Below are 27,291 nucleotides of genomic sequence, written 5' to 3' on the forward strand. Positions count from 1 at the left end.
AGCGTCATGAATGGGTATAATGTCTAGACCGCGAATATAAGACGACCCACTCTTTTTCAGTGTTATTTCAATGCAAAAAACACCGTCTTATATTCGGGCCAATACGGTAATAGTTATCACAATTTTACATGATAAGATCACCTTTTTACATGATACTATCACGTTCTTGCATGATAGTGATCATGTTTTTACATGACGGTATCACGTTTTTACATGAAAATGATCATATTTTTAAATAATTATCAAAATTTTACAGTGATCATGTTTTTACATGACAGTATCACCTTTGTACATGAAAGTTACGTTTTTACGACATGAGTGATCACATTTTTACTAGGGCTGTCAAACGATTAAAATTTTTAATCGAGTTAAGCACAGATTAAAAATTAATTCATCATAATTAATCGCAATTCAAACCATCTATAAAATATGCCATATTTTTCTGTAAATTATTGTTGGAATGGAAATATAAGACAAGACGGATAGATACATTAAACATACTGTACTTGTTTATTAAGACATTAAATTAACAAGATGGCATTAACATTATTAACATTCTGTTAAAGACTTGTAGTTCTTAAAAGATAAATGTTCGTACAAGTGATAGAAATTTTATATTAAAACCCCTCTTAATGTTATCGTTTTAATAAAATTTGTAAAATTTTCAATCAAAAAATAAACTAGTAGTCGCCATTGTTGATGTCAATAATTACACAATGCACATGGTGCTGAAACCCATAAAATCAGTCGCACCCAAGCGCCAGCAGAGGGCGACAAAACATCAAAAAACACAAGTAGCAAAAGGACATGACACTGTGCTGTCATTTTAATCTGTTTCAGCGGGGCATGTGCGTTAAATGTGTCAAATATTTTAACGTGATTAATTTAAAAAATTAATTACCGCCCGTTAACGCGATAATTTTGACAGCCCTAGTTTTTACATGACAATATCACACTTTTACATACTATCACGTTTGTACATGATAAGCGATCTTGGTTGATTTATCTCACAAGAAAATCCACCGTGCGTCCTTCTTGCGGGAAAACAATGAAATTGCGGCGCAGTCATAAATCGTCGTATTTTGAGCATGTTGTCACATGTTGAGACAAATGACGAGTCAAATTTTACGTCGGCTGTCAAAAGGATCAATTGTCGATGCGACTGTATGACTAGGTGCCACTGTTGTTATCACGATTTTACATGACATTGATCACATTTTTATGTGATAGTGAGCCCGTTTTTACATGATAACTATCACATTTTTACATGATAGTGATCACGTTTTTACTTGATACTAACATGTAAACAATAACACGTAAAAACATAATGCTGGACTGTTTTTTTGGGGTGGCAGCAATACGATTCGTAGTTAATAATTGATGTTTAGTTCAAAACATATAATAATAATAATAATGATTGAAATGTACAAGTTGGTGCGACTGTCAGTACCTTCTGCTCTGAGGACCATCAGCAGAGCGGCAGCCATGACGGCCAGCCGCAAAAGGAGAGCTCCCATCCTGTAGCGCGGCTGGACGGACGCCGGGGCGGGACGGGGAGATGTGGGACGGACGCTCCCGGTGGTCCCGATAAGACGCAGGGGTCCGGAGACTTCTCAGGTTAGCTCGCTCGCAGGCTATCACAATATGACAAGAAGGTCTTCTGGCTCGCTGGCTCTCGGGACCCGGAACGCTGGCGACACACATCAATTTACTTTAGGACTACATGAGAATTATTTTCACAATATTTTGTAGAACATACATCAGTGAGGACCAGTCTGCGTTTAAATCAACTGATTCAAACTTGTATAGGATGTCTTCGTGGATATGGCCGTCTCTTCCATGGCTCAACAATCCAGTAGCAATTTATTTATTCATTGATTTCTAATGTCCAGGTAAGTTTCAGACATTATACTAGCATTATTTGAATCATCCTTTTATCACAGACAATGCGACCAGTGAAATCTCCGAGTCAGTCGACCCGTAAAGTTGCTTTCCCACATCAGGGATACCCGTTTAAATCCCAAGAATTAACCGTAGTAAGTGTGGAATTGGGATGTGACAAAATATCGAAACGGTGATATACCGTGATACTTTATACCCAGGTTATCGATATGCACCCGCCAAGAATCGATGTATCGATTTTCAAAAGGTGTCATTGTTTAAAAATAAGTAACCAACAAGTTGCTTCCAAACTCTTCCACCATAATAGTGTACCTGCTAACTCTATGGCTGCCATTGACGGCGCTAGACGCCCAATCCATTTAGACTGGGAGAGCCGAATTAATGTTAATTAATCCAAAATAAGGGCATTATCAGCCAGTCTTTCCGATTTTTGGTGCATTTACAAGTCACTTTTTGTTCATTTAGGGATTTTACGGGTCACTGCCTGCTCATTTGGGGAGATTACCGAGTCACTCCCTGTTTTGTAACCCAAAATCAACATGAAGCATCCCATAAATGCGCTAAAATCAACCTTAAGTTACCCTGAAATGGTTCAAAATCAACAGGGAGTGACTGAAAATCAACAGCAAATAACCTGAAAAGCCCCCAAATTAAACTCATTGGTTGACGTTGAACGCCTCAGATGTCCAATCTGTTTGAAGAGGGAGAGATGGCTGCGAATAAACGAATGCTCATTCACTCTCAGAGATAAACTCATTCCAATTCATAGCAGAAGCTTGTCTTTCTGTGTGTTAGTTGTTTTGGGGAATTTCCTGACCAATGTATCGATAATCTTTTTATCGGCATATCGCGAGATCATCGTTATCGGGAGCTTTGTATCGCGAAGTACCAAGAGGTTCCAACCCCTAGTGTGACAGGAGCTTAAGTAACCTGTAAATGCCTTCAAATGAACAGGAAGTGACCTGTAAATGCCCACAGCAGACTAGCTGTGAACGCTCTAGTTTCAGTGCCATTGAAGGCACTAGACGTCCAATATAATCAAAATGAATTGGATGTCTAGTGCCGTCAATAGCAGCCAGTGTGTCCACGAATACACTAATCTAATGGACGATTTTCTTAGGAAATTGTTAGTTCCTTTTTTTCTTCCTCTAAAAACAGAGACACATCCAGTGGGGCACATAAGTATTTAGTCAACCACCAATTGTGCAAGTTCTCCTACTTGAAAAGATTAGAGAGGCCTGTAATTGTCAACATGGGTAAACATCAACCATGAGAGACCCCAGAAAATCACATAGTTTGATTTTTAAAGAATTTATTTGCAAATCCTGGTGGGAAATAAGTATTTGGTCAATACCAAAAGTTCATCTCAATACTTTGTTATTTACTCTTTGTTGGCAATAACGGAGGCCAAACGTTTTCTGTAAGTCTTCACTCTTCGCTTGGTGTAAAGAAATCAACAGTGGGAGCAATTATTAGAAAATGGAAGACCTACAAGACCACTGATAATCTCCTTCGATCTGGGGCTCCACGCAAGATCTCACCCCGTGGCGTCAAAATGATAACAAGAACGGTGAGCAAAAATCCCAGACCCACACGGGGGGACCTAGTGAATTACATACAGAGAGCTGGGACCACAGTAACAAAGGTTACTATCAGTAACACAATGCGCCGCCAGGGACTCAAATTCTGCACTGCCAGACGTGTCCCCCTGCTGAAGGCAGTACACGTCCAGGCCCGTCTGCGGTTCGCTAGAGAGCATTTGGATGATCCAGAAGAGGACTGGGAGAATGTGTTATGGTCAGATGAAACCAAAATAGAACTTTTTGGTAGAAACACGGATTCTCGTGTTTGGAGGAGAAGGAATACGGAATTGCATCCGAAGAACACCATACCCACTGTGAAGCATGGCGGTGGAAACATCATGATTTGGGGCTGTTTTTCTGCAAAGGGACCAGGACGACTGATCTGTGTAAAGGAAAGAATGAATGGGGCCATGTATCGAGAGATTTTGAGTGAAAATCTCCTTCCATCAGCAAGGGCATTGAAGATGAGACGTGTCTGGGTCTTTCAGCATGACAATGACCCCAAACACACAGCCAGGGCAACAAAGGAGTGGCTTCGTAAGAAGCATTTCAAGGTCCTGGACTGGCCTAGCCAATCTCCAGATCTCAACCCCATAGAAAATCTGTGGAGGGAGTCGAGAGTCTGTGTTGCTCAAATACAGCCCCAAAACATCACTGCTCTAGAGGAGATCTGCATTGAGGAATGGGCCAAAATACCGGCAACAGTGTGTGAAAAGCTTGTGAAGAGTTACAGAAAATGTTTGGCCTCCGTTATTGCCAACAAAGGGTACATAACAAAGTATTGAGATGAACTTTTGGTATTGACCAAATACTTATTTTCCACCATGATTTGCAAATAAATTATTTAAAAATCAAACAATTTGATTTTCTGTTTTTTTTTCCCCCACATTCCGTCTCTCATGGTTGAGGTTTACCCATGTTGACAATTTCAGGCCTCTCTAATCTTTTCAAGTAGAAGAACTTGCACAATTGGTGGTTGACTAAATACTTATTTGCCCCACTGTATTTAAAATAATATATGGATTCTTGGTGGCAGCACATCGATAACTTTTTGGGCTACAAAGTATCACAATATATCACCTTTTTGATATATTCTCACCCCCATTCAAAATATTCAAAGGGACCTTCGAAATGACCGTCACTATAAAATACTTTGTTAGAAACAAAAATAGCAGATCTCTTGTGCCTTTTCCAACATGACTTCTTGAGACTTTATTGTGAGTTTACCCTTCATAGACACATCTACCAAATATCATGTTTCTCAGTCAAAGTGTCTTGAGGGGCTGGATTTTCAAAAACATTCAAACCTTGAAATCTCAGTGACCATAAAATGGTTTGTCAGAAACAAAAATGGCAGATTTCATTTGTTTTTCTGAATATGGCATCTTGAGACTTCTGTTGGTCCACTGATGATGGCCATGTCTACTGAATTTCATGCCCAAACTGGCTTAGGGGTTAAAATTTCAGGCAATTTTAAAGCAAATCCTCAAGTAAAAGCACTCCATTAAATGTAGCCATACTTGAGGTAGCAGCTGGAACACTGGCTTTGCTGTTCCCTCATAATGCCTCGAGTGTGTACCAGTGAACACCGACGACGTTTCAGTCTGTAGAATACACCCCCCCGCACCTCCCGTGATTTGTCCAAGATGTTAGGAAATTACAGGCGCAGCACTAATAACCACACATTGCAATTAGGGGGCGCCGAGAGGGGCTTGTGGGGGTGCGCGGGTCATATGTGCATGTGTGTGCAGAGAATTAGTGGCAATGTCCAGCTAGTCTCTGTCACTTTCCATTTGCCAGGGCGGGACAAAGAGGTCGGACCTGTGACCCACTTTTCACACATCTTTGGCTGGGGTGAGTGGGTCGGTAGGCGGAGGGGCAGGGGCGCCCACAGAATTTTTACAGTGCGGCATGTGTGTGAATTCCTACTTTTAGGTGAACTTTTTGACTACTTGATTAGTTGAAGATGCACCATCCCTTCCACCAATGAGTTTATCACTAGTAGATGTCCAATCCATTTAACCTAGGAGGATGTCAGTAAAGGAACTTTAGTTCACACTCCAAGGGTTCATGCGCACGAGCTACTACTTTGTGTGAACAAACTAATACTTTGTGTGCACAAGTTAATAGTTTGTGCGCACCAAGTACTTATTTCACGTGCACAAAATCGTTAGTGAGCTCATAAAATAGATCTAGCACCGTCCGGGACACAAGGGTAAACACATCGAGCGCACTTTCTTGGGTGATGGACAGCAACTTCACTAGTAATCTTAAAACCTTTTTAGATAACTTGTCTAAATGCAGGATAACATATTGGACAGCAATATAATGCCAAATGAACTTACTAAGGGGGAATCACTAGTGTATTTGCAGGTCAGGTGGCGTAGTCTGTAAGCGCTCGATATGTTTACCCTAGTGCAGGGGTCATGAATTAAAAATCCTCTGGGTCCGAAAATAAAAAATTATAACAATCTCGGGTCCGGAAATATTTTTAATGCTTCTTTTTTTCCAAAAAATACAAACGTATCTTTGCGTGGCCATGCTGATAATTACAACATTCAAAAATGTAAATATATAAAAGGTGCATAAAACTAAAAAAGTGCTTTAATTGAATCATTACATAGCAACATAAGAGCATGTTCCAGACTTTTTTTTTTTTTAAATTGTGGATGCTGACAGGGGGACTTGCTTTATTTTTTTGACAGACCTCTTCTTTTTGCTTTCCATTAAGCAAAGTTTCAGCAACTGCACTCATACAATCTTTGACAATCGGTATGTCACTGAAAGACTTTTTGTTTTGACCCAATATCCACGCTATTCTGAGGGAGCATTCATTTGCGCGTTGCTGTGCAGTGAATGAATGAACCATGAGCCTTGAGGTGCGATCATATTGAACCCTTAATTCCGCTATTTTTTTTTTAAAAACGGATGCCAGAGTTCATAGGGAAACTTTGCGAAAAAGCTGCGTGCTTCGTCTCATAGTGCCTTTTCAAATTGCTGCTCTTTACAAGCTCTGAACAGATGAGCCATAGCGGTCTTGTGCTGCCGCCAGGTCAAATGAACAAAAATGAGTTGGTCCACTCCTCCTTAAACACTCTGTTTTCTGCATCAATCTTGCGTAGTTTTGAGCACGCCATTTGCCGTACCTTTTTCGCCTCTTTCTCCAACTTCATTCGGTTCAGTATTTGGCTGTCACTCCGTGGAGTCTGGAAAGCGAGTGTGAGACATGCTGTTCGAAAAATAACTTTCAAATGCTTCACTCCCATTGGCTGGCTCACGGTTGCAACGTGTATTAGTCGCGACAGCTTGAGATCCAGTCCAGACGGCTTGGGGGTCCGGAACCGGACCGAGGTCCGCGGTTCCGTGACCTCTGCCCTAGTGTAACGTACGGTGTTAGATCTACTTGGGGAGCTTGCTGTAACTATTTAGTGCACATGACATAAATAATTAGTGCGCACGATTTACAAACTCGTTCACATGAAGTACTAGTTCATTCACACAAAGTAGTGGCTCGCGCGCACAGAGTAGTGGCCCGCGCGGACGGAGTACAAACTCGTTTGCACGAAGTACTAGTTTATTTACACAAAGTAGTAGCTCGTGTGCACAAAGTAGTAGCCCGTGCGCATAGTACTAGTTAATTCACACAAAGTAGTGGCTCGTGCGCACAAAGTAGTAGCTTGTTCACACGAAGTACTAGTTACTTCATATGAAGTAGTAGCTCTGCGCGCACGACGTAGTAGGTCTGCGCGCGCGACGTAGTAGCTCGTGCATGCAAAGTACAAACTCGTTTACACAAAGTACAAGTTCATTCACACCAAGTAGTAGTTTGTGCGCGCGAAGTAGTAGCTCGTGCGTGCGAAATACAAAGTCGTTCATTCACACCAAGTAGTAGCTCGAGTCCACGTAGTGGTAGCTCGAGCGTGTGTAGTAATAGCTAGTGCGCGTGAAGTCGTAGCTCGTGCGCGCTAAGTGGTAGCTCATTCGCGGGAAGTACAAACTCGTTCGCGGGAAGTGCAAACTCGCTTGCGCTATATAGAAACCCGTTCGCTCTATGTAGAAACCCGTTTGCGCTAAGTAGAAACTCGGTTGCACGAAGTACAAGTTTATTCACACAAAGTACCGTATTGGCCCTAATAGAAGACTGCCCTGATTATAAGACGACCCCCTCTTTTTCAAGACTCAAGTTTGAAAAAAGACTTTTTGAACACCAAATTAATTTTCATACAGAAAATAATTACAGTACATCTTGAAACAAATGATTATGACAATATACAGTATTTGAGAGAAAAAGCATGTTATTTTGCCTCATTCAAATCTTAATATCTGAACCATTAAATATGTAAACTAAAGAGCAATCACATTCGTAAATGAATGGCTTCTGGTTTTTGAAATGTAAATAAACCAATCTATTATGATAAAACAACAAAATTGCAATAACTGCATTAACCATCAAAGTGAAGTCTAACTGTAACTGTAGTCTTGAAACTAAACTGAATAAGAAAAAAAACATTGCAATAAAATAATGCAAACTTGTTAAACTTGAGTGTAGCTGAGATCTGTCATGACAGAACATCGCTTCAATGATATCTGGCGCCATCTAGCGTCGTGAATGGGTATAACGTCTAGACCGCAAATATAAGACGACCTCCACTTTTTCAGTCTTATTTCAATGCAAAAAAAAACGTCTTATATTCGGGCCAATACGGTACTAGTTCAGTCACACAAAGTAGTGGCTCCCGTGTACAGAGTAGTGGCCCGAGCGAACGGAGTACAAACTCGTTTGCACGAAGTACTAGTTTATTTACACAAAGTAGTAGCTCGTGTGCACATAGTACTAGTTAATTCACACAACGTAGTTGCTCGTGCGCACAAAGTAGTAGCTCGTTCACACGAAGTACTAGTTAATTCACACGAAGTAGTAGCTCTGCGCGCACGAAGTAGTAGCTCTGTGGCGTGATGTAGTAGCTCGTGCGTGTGAAGTAGTAGCTCTGCGTGCACGAAATACAAAGTCGTTCACACAAAGTACTAGTTCATTCACACCAAGAAGTAGCTTGAGTGCACGTAGTGGTAGCTCGAGCGTGTGTAGTAATAGCTAGTGCGCGCGAAGTAGTAGCTCATTGGCGGGAAGTACAAACTCGTTCACGGGAAGTGCAAACTCTTTTGCGCTATGTAGAAACCCGTTTGCACGAAGTACAAGTTCATTCACACAAAGTAGTAGCTCGTGCGCGCGAGCGCCAGACTCGTGCGCGCGAGCGCCAGACTCGTGCGCGCGAGCGCCAGACTCGTGCGCGCGAACTAGACTCGTACGCGCGAACTAGACACGTGCGTGCAAACTATAGACTCGTGCACAGTAGCTTATAGTATATATAGTATAGTAGCTTGTGCACACGAACAATTTCGGTATGAGCGTGAGTTCTTTTTTTTTTTTTCTCCATTGATGTCATGTCTGGAGCTGCGTAGAAAACAGTATTTATTTTTAAAAATATATTTTACATAAAAAATGGGGGAATTTTTTAAAATGATGTGATTAAAAAAAGATGGAGAAAAAAAATCATTTAATTTAAAACGGGGGAAAAGTGCAAAGAAAATGTCTTTTTTGAATCATTTTTTATTCAAAAAAGGGAAAGTAAACTGAATAGTGAGTCTTCAACTCAGTGGCTGGGTCTGGCAGGACTGTTGCAAATGTTCATTTGCTGGCACCATCCCACTTCAAATGGACTGGACGTCTCGCGCCAATGGGTTAAGGCAGTACTTCTCAAATGGTGGAGCGCGCCAGGGGTGGCGCATGTGACATCGGGGAACATGTTTTTTTGTTTTTTTTTTGCCGTACTAGAATAAAGTGTACTTGCACATCCACTCGGTGGGTGGCAGTGGCGCTCTCATTTTTGAACCAAGCAAGAGCACTCATAACAGAGATATGAAGAGCTGTTTGAGAAAGCCGTTTTTCCGGCCGGACTCACACAGCGACCCACTGTCTTCTCCGGTTCTCACATGTCCGCCCGAGAAGTGCCATTTTCGGCTTGGGAACGTCGACGACCGCCCTCACCTACGGTATGCGCTTTTTTTCGGGCCGTTTCGCCTTTGGCTTTGACTTTTAATACAGTGGGAGATGAGGAAACACCACTGTTTACTGTGTCTAACAATGATTGTAGCGGTCAGCGGGAAGCCAAATCAATTAAGACGCCACTTAAAGACATTAGACCCCAATCTCATTGATAAGCCGCTTGATTGTTTTTTTTAGCGAAAACGTGCCGAATATTGACAACAATCGTCCCGCTTTGTCAGTGTTATATCAGTAAACCAGTGAGCACTGTTAGCATGCTCAGTGCAAAATAACCCCACACCATTGCAAACATTGCAAAGGACTGTGAGCAGCAAAAATAAAAACTGTTCTTCTGTCCAAAGACAGTCTTTTTCTTCTATTCAGTTGCTTTTTCGGTATTTTGTTTTTTTTTGGCATATTGTCCTCGTGAGTTAATGTTTCTAATCAATTTGAATTTATTATTTACTGATTTTAGTATATTTTATTTTTCAGCATCAAATGATCAAAAATGTACCTTGGGTGTATTTTTACAGTTTAGATTACTTTTTTTAATTCGGGCAAATTGATGCGCTTTGAGTCTTTTCTGTTACAAACAAAACAATGTTAATAAAGTTGTACTTTATTATAAATTGATCTATGTTACTTTTTTTTTCTTCAATAGAAAAAAAAGACACAATGTTAAGCAGAGGCGTACTTAATAGTAATTTTATAGACAAATGATACGATTTACAGTGGCGGCAGAGTTTGGGGGGGCGCGAAACATTTATGTCTTCCTTGGGGTGGCGTAACAGAAAATAATTGAGAAGCACTGGGTTAAGGAATTAGATTCCTGCAATCTCCCTTTTGAAATCACTTTAATAAAGGGTAATCAGAGTTCATCAAAAAGAAGAAAAAAGTCCAGAGCGATCCCAATCTAGGTCATCTGAGCATTTATTTTCACGGCTCGCGAGCTGTCGGCCTCGGGCTTGTTTGTTTGGACTGCCGCTCGTCTTCCAGAACAGGAAGTGGACACGCATTAAGGTCTGATTATTGATGTCTGGACCGCCAGGCCGCAGAGGGTGGGGCCCGCCAGAGGGCCGCTTCAAAGGCCACCGTTATTACCAATGTTAGCGTGACGTCACTGAGTTATTTCAGTCTAGCTATCATCTGCAAACATTGCCAGAGTGCTCCAAAATGGCCGCCTCGCTACAGCGCACAGGGGGGAGAGAGCTGTTCCAAACATGGCCCTGTTGACGTTCGCACGGCAGTAAATTTCCCAGTGCGCCCGCATGCTTTTTGGGAGGATGTGAGCGTGGCCGTCACGGCCGGGTTCCTGCCAGCCTGCTTGCTCAATATGGTGGACAGGTGGCAACAATGGCTACTTTCATTAGCTGCCCTTGACGGTGAGGGACCGACCAAATCAGCTGTTTTTACATTGACCACATAGTAACGTCGGCATATTAGCAGATTAAACTTTTTCGTTGTCGTCTTACGAATGAGTTCCGTTCTTACGCTGGTGACGCAACCAGAACTTCCGCGTAAATCGGAATTAACCCTTTAAGTGCACCTAAATGTCAATATAAATATCCAAAAAGTTCAAAAGTATTGTATTTTGTTTAGTGATGGAGGACATACTGCCCTTTAGTGGCACCGCTGGGTCTGGCTGGACTGTCGCCTTGTATGACTGAGAAGCAGACTCAGATATCCAACATCGATAAAGCGCTCTGGTTTGGCCCACATAGAGCTGTAAGTTGTTTCTGCTAATATATGTTTATGTATGCATTTGGAATTAAGTTTACAGTTACAGCTTGTGGAGTTACGTGTGAGTGATTTGCTATGAGGATTGTAAACACGTTAGCATTCGTAGCATTTAAGATAGCAGACTTTTGTTAGGCAAATTAGGCTAATTTAATCAACTAAATTTACATGTTGATAAGACATTTGTTTAAACACCAATTGTTTGTGTCAAGTGTTTTATTGGTGAAATGAGTGTTGTTTTGAACATAAGTGTAAATACGTGTGTTTTAGCTTGAAGTTTAAAGTGGAGGAAGTAAAAATCTTCAATAAGCACAATTGCCTCGTTTAATGTCACTCAACAACTTCACGTTTAGTGAGGACAGAACACATCATATGAATAAAGCAAAAAATAAGATACTGTGAAGTAGAGATGCCGACCGATCGGGTCCGATCACGTCATTTTCAAAGTATCGGAATCGGCAAAAAAATATCGGACATGCCTTTTTTTAAAATATATATATATATATATATTTTAATTAAATCATTTTCTAATTGTATTTAACGTTACAGACATATGTTACACTCATCCAGAGTCTTTAGGCTTAAGGTAGGGTAATCAAATTTATCCCGATAACGGCAGTAATTAATTTTTAAAAAAATGTATCACGTTAAATATTTTACGCAATTAATGCATGCGTTGCACAACCCACTCACGCATTGTCGCGCTCAATCTGTATTGGTGCCGTTTTACTCATATAGAGAGACAAAAGTATTTGATACACTGCCAATGGGTTTTCCCATTGGCAGTGTATCAAATACTTGTTCTTCCCACTGTATGTACTGTATGTTGAATGTATATATTCGTCCGAGTTTTATTCATTTTTTTCTTAATGCATTGCCAAAATGTATATGATCGGGAAAAATTATCGGGAATGATTGGAATTGAATTGGGAGCAAAAAAAAGCAATCGGATCGGGAAATATCGGGATCGGCAGACACTCAAACTAAAACGATCGGGATCGGATCTGGAGCAAAAAAAAAAGATCGGAACAACCCTACTGTGAAGTACAACAAGGTGCTGTTTATGCGACTAAAAAAAGAGAATCCGGCTTCGTAAAGTCGAAATCGCATAAGTCAAGTACGTCGTAACCCATGGACTACTTGTAGTTGTATCGTAGAATGGTTTCCTTATAAATGTATTGATAACTGCTGTATCACCATATCATGAGATCATCGTTATCGTTAGCCTGGTAATCCAAATCGTATCGTATCGTGAGCTACTCAGAGGTTCCCACCCCTAGTTGTTACATTATAGCATTTTTGCACTGTTACATCAATATCTATGCAAAAACAGGTCAGCCATCTCCCTCCTTGTCTGAGTACTATACTGTAAATTCTCATATACGTACTATTATATTACCACTACATCACCAGTTGCTGCTAGTCACTTAGGCTAGGTTCATAACTTCCTACTGCAGGTCTTGATGCACAAATCCGATTTAAAAAAAAATCTTTTTCCGACTCGAGTGAGGCATTAACTTGAAGGTCTGAACCGGACAAGTCGCATACAAGTGGACCATTTCAAATCTGATCCAGATCATTTTCGTATCTGGTTTTAAATCCGATCTGGGCCACATTTTTCCAGAATGTGGATGTGGTCTGACCTCTCGAGTCTCCCAAAATCGGAATTCCGGCAACCGCTGATGACGTCCAATCCATTTAAAAAAACAAAACATTTCTCCTTTCTCTGGTCAAGACGTAGCTTCCCACCAATTAGTTTATCACTAGTAGACGTCCACTAGTCTACTAGTGACAAACTTATTTCAATTCACATCAGACAATGATTGGATCTCAGGTATCGTCAATAGCACTGAAATGGTAGTTAACATCCGACACTAAGAAATATCAACAAATACAAATCCTCCTTGCTCTTCGTTCATCTTGAGCTCTTCCCTCATGCCCCCCCACCCCCTTTGCAAGCGGGCCCCCGTGTGCCGCGGCCTGCCTATCGGACCCGGGAGACTGCGGGCCAGACTTCCTGGCTCCGCTGCCATTGTTTGCTGGGCCGCCTCATCCGTGGCTGGAGATTACCATAAGAATACTTGCAAACACCCGCGTTGTCCAACAAGTGATGTATGTTGCGGTACAGAAGTAGACAAAATTTCTTCTGGTCTTTCAAAAAATAACTGAATCGCTACCATTGACAGCGATAGATGAACAAGAGCTCCTCTAAAAATGATATTGAATTTTCAGATTGATAACACAATAACTTTGCCATATGAACACTTACAACTAGAGCTGAAACGAATACTCGAGCAACTCGAGTAACTCGAGTTTAAAAACTGATCCGAGTAATTTTATTCACCTCGAGTAATCGTTTATTTTGACAGCTCTAAGCATCACGTTTTGCTCGGACTACTTTTAATGCGGGACAACGCGCTGATGTCACGTGCGTAGAGGAAGAAGCAAAAAAAAAAAAAAAAAAACTTACTGCAGCCGACAACCGCTACAAACGACGCCAACGTTGCTAAATACTAGCCCGCTCATGCTACGTTAGTTGCAGGTAGCGTCCAGTGAGTCTCATAGAGATCACATGTATGTTGAACTAGATGCGCAATGACAGACTAGGCCGCGTCTGGGCAGCGTTAGCAAACAGCCGCCATCTTAAAGCAGTAGAGCGCTAAGCGCTAATAAAGAGTGCTAAACGCTAATATATAAGATTAACGTTACTGTCACTACTAGCTCACCTTACGTTAGCACTGCGGAGGGCTAGGTTTCAATTAATTAAGACCGCTTTCGATGCGTGGCTAACGTGTCTTACATACAGGCTTTAACATAGCGTTGTGGAGTGATGAGGGTGTCAAATAAAAACTCAATAATGCTAACTATCAATTTTAGCTCAGTAGTCATTGCTGGATAAAACACCAAGTAGCACTAGTCCCTAATGTGCTCCAATACAGCCTGTATCATACATTTATTTTGAACAGTGCAAAAACTCAAAATCCTATCAGGACTTACAGTTTAGACTAACTTAAAACTTAACTAGAACTTAAAAATGGCTTGACACAAATAGAAATTTAATTGAAAAACGTGGGAAAAAATCCTAACTTTTAAGTGATGTGTGTTATCAAGCGTAAAGGCATTTTTAGGTGTGTTTATATATATATAATATATATATATATACTTTTTTAAAATAAGATCTAAAGGTTTTTTGAGTGAAAGCAGTTAATTAGTCATTTTTTAAAATTCTAGTTACATCTGAGATGCAATTGTTGGCTGTTTTCAACAATATACATAAAAAATAAAGACATTGATTGACTGAAAATGATAAAATGTCTTGTTTTCTCATGTATATCTATAATTGCTCTTCACCTAAAAATATGTTTTATCCGATTACTCGATTAATCGATAGAATTTTCAGTCGATTACTCGATTACTAAAATATTCGATAGCTGCAGCCCTACTTACAACACACAAACTAAGGACACACTACTAACATTTTTACCTCAATATCAATACCCCCCAAAAAGCATACTATTTTCAAGGCTAAATAAATAAGTCTGAGTGTTTTTTGGGTGGTCAATGAATTTTAAACCAAAAAAAAAAAAAATGGTGGAATTGCCCCAACCTTAACAGGAAACGCCCGAAAACGAGGATGACGTGACTTCGGGATTTCAAAAGAAAGTGGACTAAAAGTGCCCCAAAACCAATGGAAAGTGACTCATAATCAACAGGAAATGCCCCAAAATTAACAGAAAGTGACCTGGAAATAACAACAGCAAAAAATTCAACAATAAAGAATACAAAAAGTGCAGGAAGTGCCTTGGAATTTCTAAATAAAGTGACTCAAACGTGCCCTAAAACAAACAGAAAGTGACCTAAAAACAATAAGAAGTGACCTGGAAATGCCCCAAAATTAACAGGAAGTGACCTAGAAATTACAAAAAAAATCAACAATAAATAATACAAAAAGCGCAGGAAGTGCCTTGAAATTTCAACATAATGTAGCCCAAAAGTGCCCCGAAACAAACGGGAAGTGACTTAAAATCAAAAGGAAATGACCCGGAGATCCCCAAATATTAACAGGAAGTGACCTGGAAATGACCAAAAAAAACAAACAAAGAAACAAAATAATTAAATAAATGAACAAATGATAGAATATAAAAGATAAACAATACAAAAAGTGGAGGAAGTGACCCTGGAATTTCAACATAAAATGGCCTAAAAGTACCCCAAAACAAATACAAAGTGACCCAAAATCAATCGAAAATGCCCCAAAATTAACATGAAGTGACCTGGAAATGAAAATTTTAAAAACTCAACAGCAAATAATCCAAAAAAGCAGGAAGCGACCTGTAAGTACCTAAAATTAGCAAGCTACCCAAAATGAACACATCACATGGCATTGACAATGATATACAATACATCCAATTCATTTACACTGGGAGGACTGGCTGTGAATGCTAATCTTCAATATTCATCATCGCCATAGTCACAGGTCGCTCCATTATAGGGATAGTGCAGCCTTTGTCCTATGACGCGGCCATAAAACAAAGCCAGGCGAGCCATAAAGCGGCAATACGATCACATAAATCAATGGGTTCATATCTTGTTGCCACACATTCAACCTGTCGTATATGGCAAATCGGCCGAGTCCTATATTATAAGTGGTGAAAAAATGCTGCCTGACTACAGTTCAGTGTTGATGTTTATGACACTTAAGCCAAACTGTAATACTAAATGCACACACAAAAAGGTAAATGACATATAGTCTTCCTTTGTATAAAAAATACACTTTGTGCTGAAAAACTGTTCGCTTAACGCTAAGACGCAACGGAAGACGCACTTTACGCTAACAAAAAATTAAAGTTGCGAAAATGGAATGCAAAAGTGGACTGGATGTCTATTACAATCAATAGAGGTGGGAACCTCTGGGTACCTCACGAGTTGCGATTTAAAGCAACACTTGGTAACTTTGCAGTTTTGGTCGATTTTAGCTATGCCGGTGGGCAAAAGCGGTATTGTTTTGCCTTAAGGAAGACAGACGTTTGCCATGAGGACCAGCGCACATCCGAACAGTGTCGTAAAATAATCGATTAATCGAAAATTAACCTCCCAGTCGACTGCAGGTGGATTAAACAATGAGCACGCCGGCCTGTTCCATCACGTGGTCTCTTTAAAGCAGTACTAAAAATTCCGGATTCATCATCATGACTCGAAAGCGCATATTTTAATCTCGCTCCCAGGTTTTATTTGGTACTGATTAACCACGGAAAACTGGCGATACGATCCTTTTAGTTTCATAATAGAAAATGTCTCCTCCACTAGAGGACACTCGTGCTCTTTGGACGAATAATGTTTAGTTTTCTCTCACCGGAATTCAATGTTTTTTTGTTGTTGTATATTTTTGAATTAATTTGGGTATGTAATTTGTTATTGTACAGTATAATAGTAACAATTCATAACTTCATATAACTTTGTGCCGAGAAAAAAAATGCCAGTGTTTAAAAAAAAAAAAAAAAAAATCAAACGTCTTCAGAAGTTACTCACAATGTTACTCATTATTTGAGCATTCTTTTCTCGAATTACTTTTTTACTTGTACTTGAGTACATTTTTTTGGGATGAATACTTCTACTTGAGTATTATTATTTTGAAGTAACGCTACTCTTACTTGAGTAAAATGTTTGGCTACTCTACCCACCTCTGATTTTGGGTCACTGAAAAGCAAGTGAAACAAGAATGTCCCCAAAATGAATAGGAAGGGACTCAAAATGAACAGGAAGTTACCTATAAATACCCTAGAATGAACAGGAAGTGACCCAAAATTGTCCACATAAGACTGGCTGCGAATGCTCCGGTTTCAGTGCTATGGATAGCGCTAGACGTCCAATCCAGTCAAAATGAGCTGGATTTCTAGCGCCGCCAATGGCAGCCAGTGTGCTAATTTGGACACTATTCTATTTTTTAAGAACATTTTTATAGCAACCTGTTGGTTCCTTTTATATTTTTTTAAACAGTGCCACCTTTTTAAAATTATATATTGATTCTTGGTGGAAGCATATCGATAACCTTTCGGGTAGAGATGCCGATCGATCGGGTCCGATCACGTCATTTTAAAAGTACCGGAATCGGCAAAAAAATATCGGCCATGCCTTTTTTCAATATATATATGTATATATATATACATATATATATATTTTTAATTAAATTGTTTTCTAATTGTATTTAACGTTACAGACATGTTTCACTCTTCCAGAGTCTTTAGTTTAGGCTTAAGGTAGGGTTATCAAATTTATCCTAATAACGGCGGTAATTAATTTTTTTAAAAAATGTATCATGTTACAATATTTCACGCAATTAATGCATGCGCTGCACGACCCACTCACGCGTTGTCGCGCTCAATCTGTAATGGCACCATTTTACCTATATAGAGAGATAAAAGGCAGCGTTAAATGAGTAGAATGAATTTTGGCAGCATTTGAAGCCTTTTTTTATTGGCTAAAACCTTACAATCCCTCTCCCTACGATTAGAAATATCATGGGAAGCAATGTGGGGGAGCAAGGTAGAAATTGATCTTTATCTTAAGACCTTGTGTTATTTGCCAACGCAGAGAAGATATATCAACTGGTAGCACTACGCACAGTCATGGTTCCACTTCCCATCATGCATTTGGGCATGACTACAGTATCATTTACTGAAAGCTCAACAAATACACTAGATGGCAATATTTAGTCACAATATACAAAGTCACAAGTCTTTCTATCCGTGGATCCCTCTCACAGAAAGAATGTTAATAATGTAAATGCCATCTTGAGGATTCATTGTCATAATAAACAAATACAGTACTTATGTACTGTATGTTGAATGTATATATTCGTCCGAGTTAAATTATCGGGAATGATTGGAATTGAATCAGGAGCAAAAAAAAGCAATTGGATCGGGAAATATCGGGATCGGCAGATACTCAAACTAAAACGATCGGGAGCAAAAAAACATGATCGGAACAACCCTAGAAATTATGGAATAACGGGAGCAATTTTAACAACTTTAACGGTTGATCCACAACATTAAATTAATTGAATGTAGTTTAAAGCTGCTGATACAGAATGGAGACTTGAGTATTTTATTTACTGTTATTAACTGTTGACTTGATACTGAAATAGTAGTTTGGTTTAGCCAGAGAGGATTTTCTAATAATTGTGGAACTAATGTACAAAACATTATAAGCGGGGCAGTTGTTGGGGGGGTGCATCAATAATCGATTCATAATCAAATTGGAGCCTCTGAATCGTAATCGAATCGTTAGGTGCCCAAAGATTCCCACCTCTAATTGTCACACTACTAGCCGTCAATAGAACTGAAACGTGATCATTCACTGCCGATCAATAAGTGAAAATCCCGCTTTCCTAAAAATCAATTCAACTGAGCTTTCTAAGACCGAAAATGGCGCCCGAGTGGAAAAAAAAAAAAGAACGACACGTGATCGCTTCCCATTTAATATGTACAAAATCTCGATCACGTCCCGTCAGTCACCTCAACGTTTCTGCTTCAGATCTTTCTTGGGGAACTCCGACATACTTTTGCACTGAAATCATCTGCGCTTGCATTCTCAAGCAAAGAAATAAATGTGTGCGCGTGCTTGTTGCGGGACATATGGGAGTGATTTGGAGGCGCAGACTGGCCGAGACGGGACGGGCAGGGCCGTTTCTCAAGGTCTTTGAGTAGTACATTGACGCAGTCACAATGTTCACTCAAATTCCATTTGACAACCTGTTTTATTTGAACAATGAACATGCATATTGTATGATCATTATTATTTTCAAGAACTTGATTTTTATCGTTTTTTTTTTTTTTTTTTTTTTTTTAATTGGTTTAGTTGATCAAGAATAATTACATATTTTAAACTGGATTTGTATGTTTTATTATTAAAGCATATTTGGTGCATCTAGCACTATAGACCCTACCCACGTGACGTCACAACTCCTTCCTCCTGACTGGTGCCGCCCAATTGTCCGTCAACACATCATGTTTCCCTGTTACGGCTACGTACATTCCTCCTATTTACGACATGTTTTTCTGCTCGTTAACATTAATAATCAAAATGGTGAAGGCGTGTGTAGCGGTCAGTTGCAATAACAGAAGATAGGCGGAGAGACTTGAAGTTCTACCGGATTCCGAGAGACCTCGAGAGGAGACCGAGATGGGCTGCTGCAATTCGACGAGAAAACTGGGCTCCAAACGATTACCACAGATTATGTAGTAGTCATTTTATATCTAGTAAGATGCATTTAATATATATTTAGAGGGTTTTGGGCTGACAACCACAATTAAGATCATTGCTAGGCTAATCGCCGACAACATACACGTATGTATGTAGTGAGAGTGCTATCGCTAAACCATATAAACATTAAAAGCCCTAACTCCATTGACAAACGACATGAAATACATTAGACTTGACAGTGGATGTTAGCAATAACAAAAGATTTTGAATTGAAAATTTCGCGCAAGATAGATTCCTGCCGAATTTTCGTGGACGAGGACCTGTTTCACCCAACCAGCAACAAAGTATTTATAAGCCTCCAAGCTCTTAAAGTTTTTCAAACTTTCGTGAGAATAGGCTGATTTTGTGTGGACAAGATAGTTGTACAGTTCAGGGTAGCTAGCAGATGTCAGGCAAATACGGTGGAGACAGCGGGTCGAAAAACATCGATTTAGGCATCAAATATGGATCTGGCGAATGGATAAACTGAAGCTTTTCCACATAACGCCTTTTATGCAACGCATCAAGTGAGTTTACGGCATCCGAAAGCACCGGGTCTTCCATGAAATGCATTATAAATTGCTCGATCAATTGAGACCATTGATAATACAGACACAAAATGACGGACAAGTGGGCGGAACCATACAGCGAGCACGTGATTTTGTGATGTCGGTGGGTAGGGTCTATAGATTGCAATAAAAGAGTTAACGCAATCGCTTGAATGACTACTCACACACACACACACACACACACACACACACACACACACACACGCACAATGCTGTCAGTGGTTTTGTAATCAATCAAAGTGGACGGCAGGCAAAATGAGCCAATCGGAGGCTGCAATTAAAAAGACAGAAAGCCTCCTGATTGGCCAGTCATGCCGTCATTGCTGGGATCAAGGGTTAAACTCATGGGAGAGCAGACGGGATGTAATCTGATTTTCAAACCTAATTTGCGGGCGTGTGCGTATGTGTCCATACCTGAGCGCTTTGTCCGTGCGTGTAGCATGTTGCTGCAAGGCTCCATGGGAAAAGCGCGTCACATCGGCGCAACCTGTAAGGACGAGAGTGAAACAAACGTTGAGTCACGCTTTCTATTCACGACACGTCATTTTTAGTCCAACTAAAATTATAATAAACCAATGAATTCATCATGAAATGGTTACTTCTTGTTCTGGAATGAAGAAAAAGAGGAGGAGTTTGCTTTTTATAGACGTGAAGAGGAGAAAATAGAAGTAGCTCTCACTCGCGAGGGGAAAAAAAACAAACAAAGAGCAGCTGTTTCTTATCTAATTCTGGAGATCAACCGCTTAGCTTTCTCATTTTTGTTTTTACGGGAATACTGCAATAAGTTGCGTTCTAGAATCTGAAAGCGGAGAAACCAGTTGTAGTCAGCTGGTAAACAAGCAAAGTGGCTTGAGGTATGCGGGCCGGGAGGTAAACGTGCAAAGACAGGTCACGTGACTTCTGTTTGCGCTGCGGGACTTTCACTTTTTTGCTTAAACGTGAACATTTGGAAATGACGTCTGAATCATGGGGTGCCGCACAATTACTGTCGTCAACATGCATACTTTGCAATTTGATATAGATACTAGGGATGTCTTCGATCCAATCGTGGGCCACTTTTCAGTGAATCATAATTGGGTGACATGTTATAGATTTAAATAAGCCAGAAATACAACAGTATTGCTAAAAGAAACAAAAATATATAGTGATTTATACTCCACAATAGGCCTGAACGATATTGGGAAAAACTATTGCTGCGATTTTTTTTGGGTTTGCGATATATTGCGATATTATATTGCGATATTAAAAAACATTTATATATATTTTTTTCAAGATATTTTCACAAGATGACTTAAATAGCTGTTTGGAAAGACTTTAGATCACCACAGTGTACAGTCATCCCTTGTTTTTTGCGGTTAACGGGGACCAGAACCCGCCGCGATAAGTGAAAAACCGCGAAGTAGCCCACCCCCCCATTTTAATTTTTTTTTTTGTGTGTGTGTTTTTTGTGCCCAATGTATTTATTCAGATTTAGCATTGGAAAGAAATACATACAGGTTGACCCAAAAAAAAGTTTACACTCAGTTGACTGCTTGTTTAAAAGCCACTGAAACATATCTAAATAGGTTGTCATGCTTAAGTGATTCATTAAGGTCACTCAATGCAGCTGGTAATCTCTCGTCTCTACAATTCCTGTGCTTCTGCTGAAAATGAAGAAAACTTTAGCTGTACCTGAATTGCTGCGTGCCGGTCTGACACCTACTGAGATTACAGCAAATCTGAGAATATCCAGATGTGCAGTCTACAAAGTTAAAAAGAAGCTGAAAGATATTGGAACAGCCTTACGAAAACCTGGGTCTGGAAGTGCCGATCTGTGCCGACCAAAAAGTTGATCGACAAGGTGATATGTGGACACCCCAGAGTCCAGATCTCAATCCCCTGGATTATAGCATATGGGCAACTGTGGAGGACAGTGCCTGTAAGAAGCCACAAACTGCTGTGGCAGCCTTGGAGAGGTCCATTGTTAGATCTTGGGAAAAGATGACAGCATCCTACATAAAGAAGCGTTCCGCAGGCGCCTGGAGGCTGTTGTGACACTTAAGGGAGGACACATTGAAAAATAGAGTGTACTGTACATGTTCTTTACAATAATGTATAATTTGTGATTCAATTCTAATTCTAAGATGAATAAACATGGCATTTAAGTTGTATTATGGCAGTGTAAACTTTTTTTTGGGTCACCGTGTATAAGACATGTTTTTTTTTCACCCCCCCAACCCCCCCCCCAAGTGATTTAAAAAATGTATAAAAATAAATGGTTTTTAAGCACTTCAAATTTCATAATTATGATAAGTTTTAAACATAACTGTCCAACCAAATCATTTTTGAACAAGAATAAAGTACTGTAGCAGATAAATGCTTGGCTTTATTAAATGCTTCTGTTTATCTACTTTAGCTGTGATCGTTGAAGTGACATGTAGAAATTTCAAACTCCTCATGATCACTTCTGGCATTTAAATGTCTCCAACGTCCCCACAGTACACACATTCATTCCAGCGCGGCTTCCTTGCAACTGTTTAACAAGTTCAACGATGATTGACAGATGCCCGTGTGAAGTCTGCTTCTTTGGCCAGATCAAAGCCATTGTTGTGCCGCAGTGACTGAGAGGATCAAAAGGCTGGGAGAGGGAGGGTAGGAGGCTGTGCGCAGACAGGAAAGTGAGGCGTATGTGGATCAAAAAAAAGAAAAACTATCGCACGTGCTTGCGATGGGACTATTGCGCACATGCACATCGCGATGGCGATGTTTAAACGATATATCGTTCAGGCTTACTCCACAATACTTCCGGAAAAAGCAGAAGAGGAAGTACTGTAAACTACGGCTGCAACTAAAGATTTTTTTTTTTCTTTTTTATATATAATTGATTTAGGGCTGCAGCTTATCGATTATTTTAGTTGTCGATTAATTGATGAACTAGTTGGTTCGAATAATCGAGTAATCGGATAAGGAACATAAAAAATTAAAATACCTGAGCTGAGCCTCAAACGGTATTAAAAAAAAAAGAAATTAAAAAAAAATCAATGAATGAGGATCGAAGTACAACAAAAGAACAATTGGCTTACTTACATAGCAAAAGTTCGCTAGTTTAAATGCCATAAAATGCTAACTAAAAAAATATATATTTTTTTTTAAACAATGCTCTTAACAAATGGTTCAAACACATATTCCCACAAAAAACAGCTAAATATACCTAGAAACTAAATTACGAATGCATTTAAAAAAAAACATTACCACAAACAAAACCTTGTGTTGTCTTAACAGGGAGCCACAGTATCCACCCAAATCAATACAACTAAATGCAAACACTTTCAAAACAAACCACGACAACGCCACTTTAATTTAAGTTTTTCTAATCGAATTCGTCGAGTTAATCAATTAATAGTTGCAGCACTAAATGAGAGTATATCAAACTCCCACGTGATATACAGTGCCTTGCAAAAGTATTTGGCCCCCTTGAACCTTGCAACCTTTCGCCACATTTCAGGCTTCAAACATAAAGATATAAAATTTTAATTTTTTGTCAAGAATCAACAACAAGTGGGACACAATCGTGAAGTGGAACAAAATTTATTGGATAATTTAAACTTTTTTAACAAATAAAAAACTGAAAAGTGGGGCGTGCAATATTATTCGGCCCCCTTGCGTTAATACTTTGTAGCGCCACCTTTTGCTCCAATTACAGCTGCAAGTCGCTTGGGGTATGTTTCTATCAGTTTTGCACATCGAGAGACTGACATTCTTGCCCATTCTTCCTTCCCGATTGGATTCAGGTCTGGACTTTGACTTGGCCATTCTAACACCTGGATACGTTTATTTTTGAACCATTCCATTGTAGATTTGGCTTTATGTTTTGGATCATTGTCCTGTTGGAAGATAAATCTCCGTCCCAGTCTCAGGTCTTGTGCAGATACCAACAGGTTTTCTTCCAGAATGTTCCTGTATTTGGCTGCATCCATCTTCCCGTCAATTTTAACCATCTTCCCTGTCCCTGCTGAAGAAAAGCAGGCCCAAACCATGATGCTGCCACCACCATGTTTGACAGTGGGGATGGTGTGTTCAGGGTGATGAGCTGTGTTGCTTTTACGCCAAACATATCGTTTTGCATTGTGGCCAAAAAGTTCAATTTTGGTTTCATCTGACCAGAGCACCTTCTTCCACATGTTTGGTGTGTCTCCCAGGTGGCTTGTGGCAAACTCTAAACGAGACTTTTTATGGATATCTTTGAGAAATGGCTTTCTTCTTGCCACTCTTCCATAAAGGCCAGATTTGTGCAGTGTACGACTGATTGTTGTCCTACGGACAGACTCTCCCACCTCAGCTGTAGATCTCTGCAGTTCATCCAGAGTGATCATGGGCCTCTTGGCTGCATCTCTGATCAGTTTTCTCCTTGTTTGAGAAGAAAGTTTGGAAGGACGGCCGGGTCTTGGTAGATTTGCAGTGGTCTGATGCTCCTTCCATTTCAATATGATGGCTTGCACAGTGCTCCTTGAGATGTTTAACGCTTGGGAAATCTTTTTGTATCCAAATCCGGCTTTAAACTTCTCCACAACAGTATCTCGGACCTGCCTGGTGTGTTCCTTGGTTTTCATAATGCTCTCTGCACTTTAAACAGAACCCTGAGACTATCACAGAGCAGGTGCATTTATACGGAGACTTGATTACACACAGGTGGATTCTATTTATCATCATCGGTCATTTAGGACAACATTGGATCATTCAGAGATCCTCACTGAACTTCTGGAGTGAGTTTGCTGCACTGAAAGTAAAGGGGCCGAATAATATTGCACGCCCCACTTTTCAGTTTTTTATTTGTTAAAAAAGTTTAAATTATCCAATAAATGTTGTTCCACTTCACGATTGTGTCCCACTTGTTGTTGATTCTTGAAAAAAAAATTAAATTTCATATCTTTATGTTTGAAGCCTGAAATGTGGCGAAAGGTTGCAAGATTCAAGGGAGCCGAATACTTTTGCGAGGCACTGTATTAAAGCTGTTCAGACCATAAGGACACTCAAGATTCCTATTCTCCACATCTAGGCAGCTGAACAGGACAGGTTAAAAGTAAAATAATTAAATAATAAATCAGAATTTTGACATGAAATTTCATTTTCCAATGTGAAAAAGTAACATTGAAAACACCCAATTTATTTGCAGTAAATTTGAAACTTGAATAAATTTCAACAGGAATTTGCTTGCTACCATATATCGATTAAATTCCGATGGGTTCGGCGAATGCACATGTGAAACTCGTGGAGTTTGGTACCTTTAGCAAGGTTAAGAATCACTGCTATATGAATGGGTTTATGTGTGTGGTTTCTTTCTAAAAAGAAATGAGACAACTTTACTGTCTAACAATAACTCAAGTGCTAATATGCTTCTCCAAAACACAATAGAAACCGACACTTAAGACACCGATAAGGGTGTAACGGTACATGTATTTGTATTGAACCGTTAAGATAAGTGTTGCTCGGTTCGGAACGGAGGCGTACCGAATGAGATTCTGACGTAATGTAACCCTTACTTTTCGAGGCTGTGAGTCGATCGGGTTAAAATTTCTTGTCTAGATTATATTTACTCTGTCTTCTCTACTATAATGCGGACCAACACGGTAGGAAAGTATAACCCAGAAACGTCAACGGCGCAACAACGTGGCCGCCGCGAGAACGCAGTGAAACGCGGGTGTTAAAGTCAATCAGCAAATGCACAGCAGTCGCAGTGCGGCCGCAGGTTAGACGCGTCCCAGAAGCGGCTCAATGTGACGCACGCGACAAGAATGGCAGAGTTTATTATTTGATGAGAGACGCGACCCTCCTGCGTCGATACTACTACCGGTAGCTAGGATCGGGCAGACCAGAAGTCGCTTGTGTAAAAATACGGTGGATCCGGTCGATTTTCTAACTAATATGCAATCGTAACCCACTTTTTGAGTCCATCAAATCTCTTGAGTGGGAGATCGGGGCACAGTTGACTTGTCTTTGTTGATTTACAGCGGTCTTCTCTGCTATAATAATAACCAACACGGCCCCGTGTTCAATACAAAACCCTCCTACCACAACAAAACAAGTAGGAACTAATATTCACATAGGAACTAAAGTTATACAACATAAAATATACAGTATAAATGAATACGACATCACATCTGTAAAATATAAACACATAATAAAATAAATAATAGCCCATTTAAATAAAATAAGCTAAAACAGCTGTAATTAAATAATAAGAATAATACACAGATCCTGCTTACACAATTTATTAATTTTTGTTGCGCTTTAACTTGAGAAAATCCACCAATAAAGCTTTTGAAACCGTTCATAAGAAAAAAAATGATTAATTGAGGCATTTCCTTTGTAAAATACATGTTAAAATCTTTGTCATTGGGATTGCTTTTCTCTTCTCTCTTCTTTTTTCTTCTTTCTTTCAGAAAGAAAGCTGACCAGTACGCGAGGTCTGAAAGGCAAATTGTTGCTGGATTATCTTTAAATACCTGCTACTTTTTAAGCACAATTCTAGCTTTGTATAGGCTAATGTTCCTATTGTTGAAAGATTGTGTGTAATAAACAGCTAGCACATTTATATTAGTGATGCACGATAATACATTTTTCAACCGATACCGATAACCGATAATTTCCTCCTCATTCCAACCGATAACCGATAATGTCAAGCCGATAATTCTATTAAAAGAATTATGTAAAATTTTAAAGAATACACAAAAGAAAATATTACTGTGCAAAAATATAATTTATTGCTCTTTTTTTCCAACATAAAATATGAACAAGTCGTCAATTCCAACATCTAAATAATGACAGATTGTCTGACATTGTGTAATGGTAAACTTTTGGCAACAATTACTTACAGAGTAAATACCTAAGTTGCACAAAAATGCCTTTAAAAGTAAGCCGTTCCTAACATATATAACATTAATAAAACACTTCCTTAAAACTAGTCAGTTTTAAGTGTAAATCTATTGGAAATAAGTGAAATTATCTGCCAGCGCTTCAAGTGTATTTCTCTCAGATTTCTTGGAAGAAAAATAGCTAGCTGAAAATAATCTTAACAGCCTTATTTTAAGCAATACATTATTATACTTAATCCTAAAAAACACTTGGAAGAAGAAAAGATTTTGAATATTTGTGGCTCCAGAATATTATTTTCATTACAACAGGAATGTGCATATTTAAATAAGTGTTAATAAGTGTCAATAAGTTTTGATTATCTACT

General features: G+C 39.5%; 1 protein-coding gene across 1 annotated transcript in view; it reads right to left on the reverse strand.

Annotated features, from left to right (window-relative positions):
* The window catches only part of LOC130922560 (bone morphogenetic protein receptor type-1A-like), a 68,132-nt gene that overhangs the window by 24,176 nt on the left and 16,665 nt on the right, over window positions 1-27,291 (reverse strand). Inside the window, exons 2-3 of the mRNA XM_057847388.1 lie at window positions 20,490-20,562; window positions 1,451-1,690 (exon numbers count right to left, since the gene is read on the reverse strand). Of these exons, the coding sequence (XP_057703371.1) occupies window positions 1,451-1,517 (67 nt within the window). The 5' untranslated portion in view covers window positions 1,518-1,690; window positions 20,490-20,562. The remainder of the gene's footprint in view (window positions 1-1,450; window positions 1,691-20,489; window positions 20,563-27,291) is intronic.

Source organism: Corythoichthys intestinalis, chromosome 10, assembly GCF_030265065.1.
Source record: "Corythoichthys intestinalis isolate RoL2023-P3 chromosome 10, ASM3026506v1, whole genome shotgun sequence".
Classification (NCBI taxonomy): Eukaryota; Metazoa; Chordata; class Actinopteri; order Syngnathiformes; family Syngnathidae; genus Corythoichthys; species Corythoichthys intestinalis.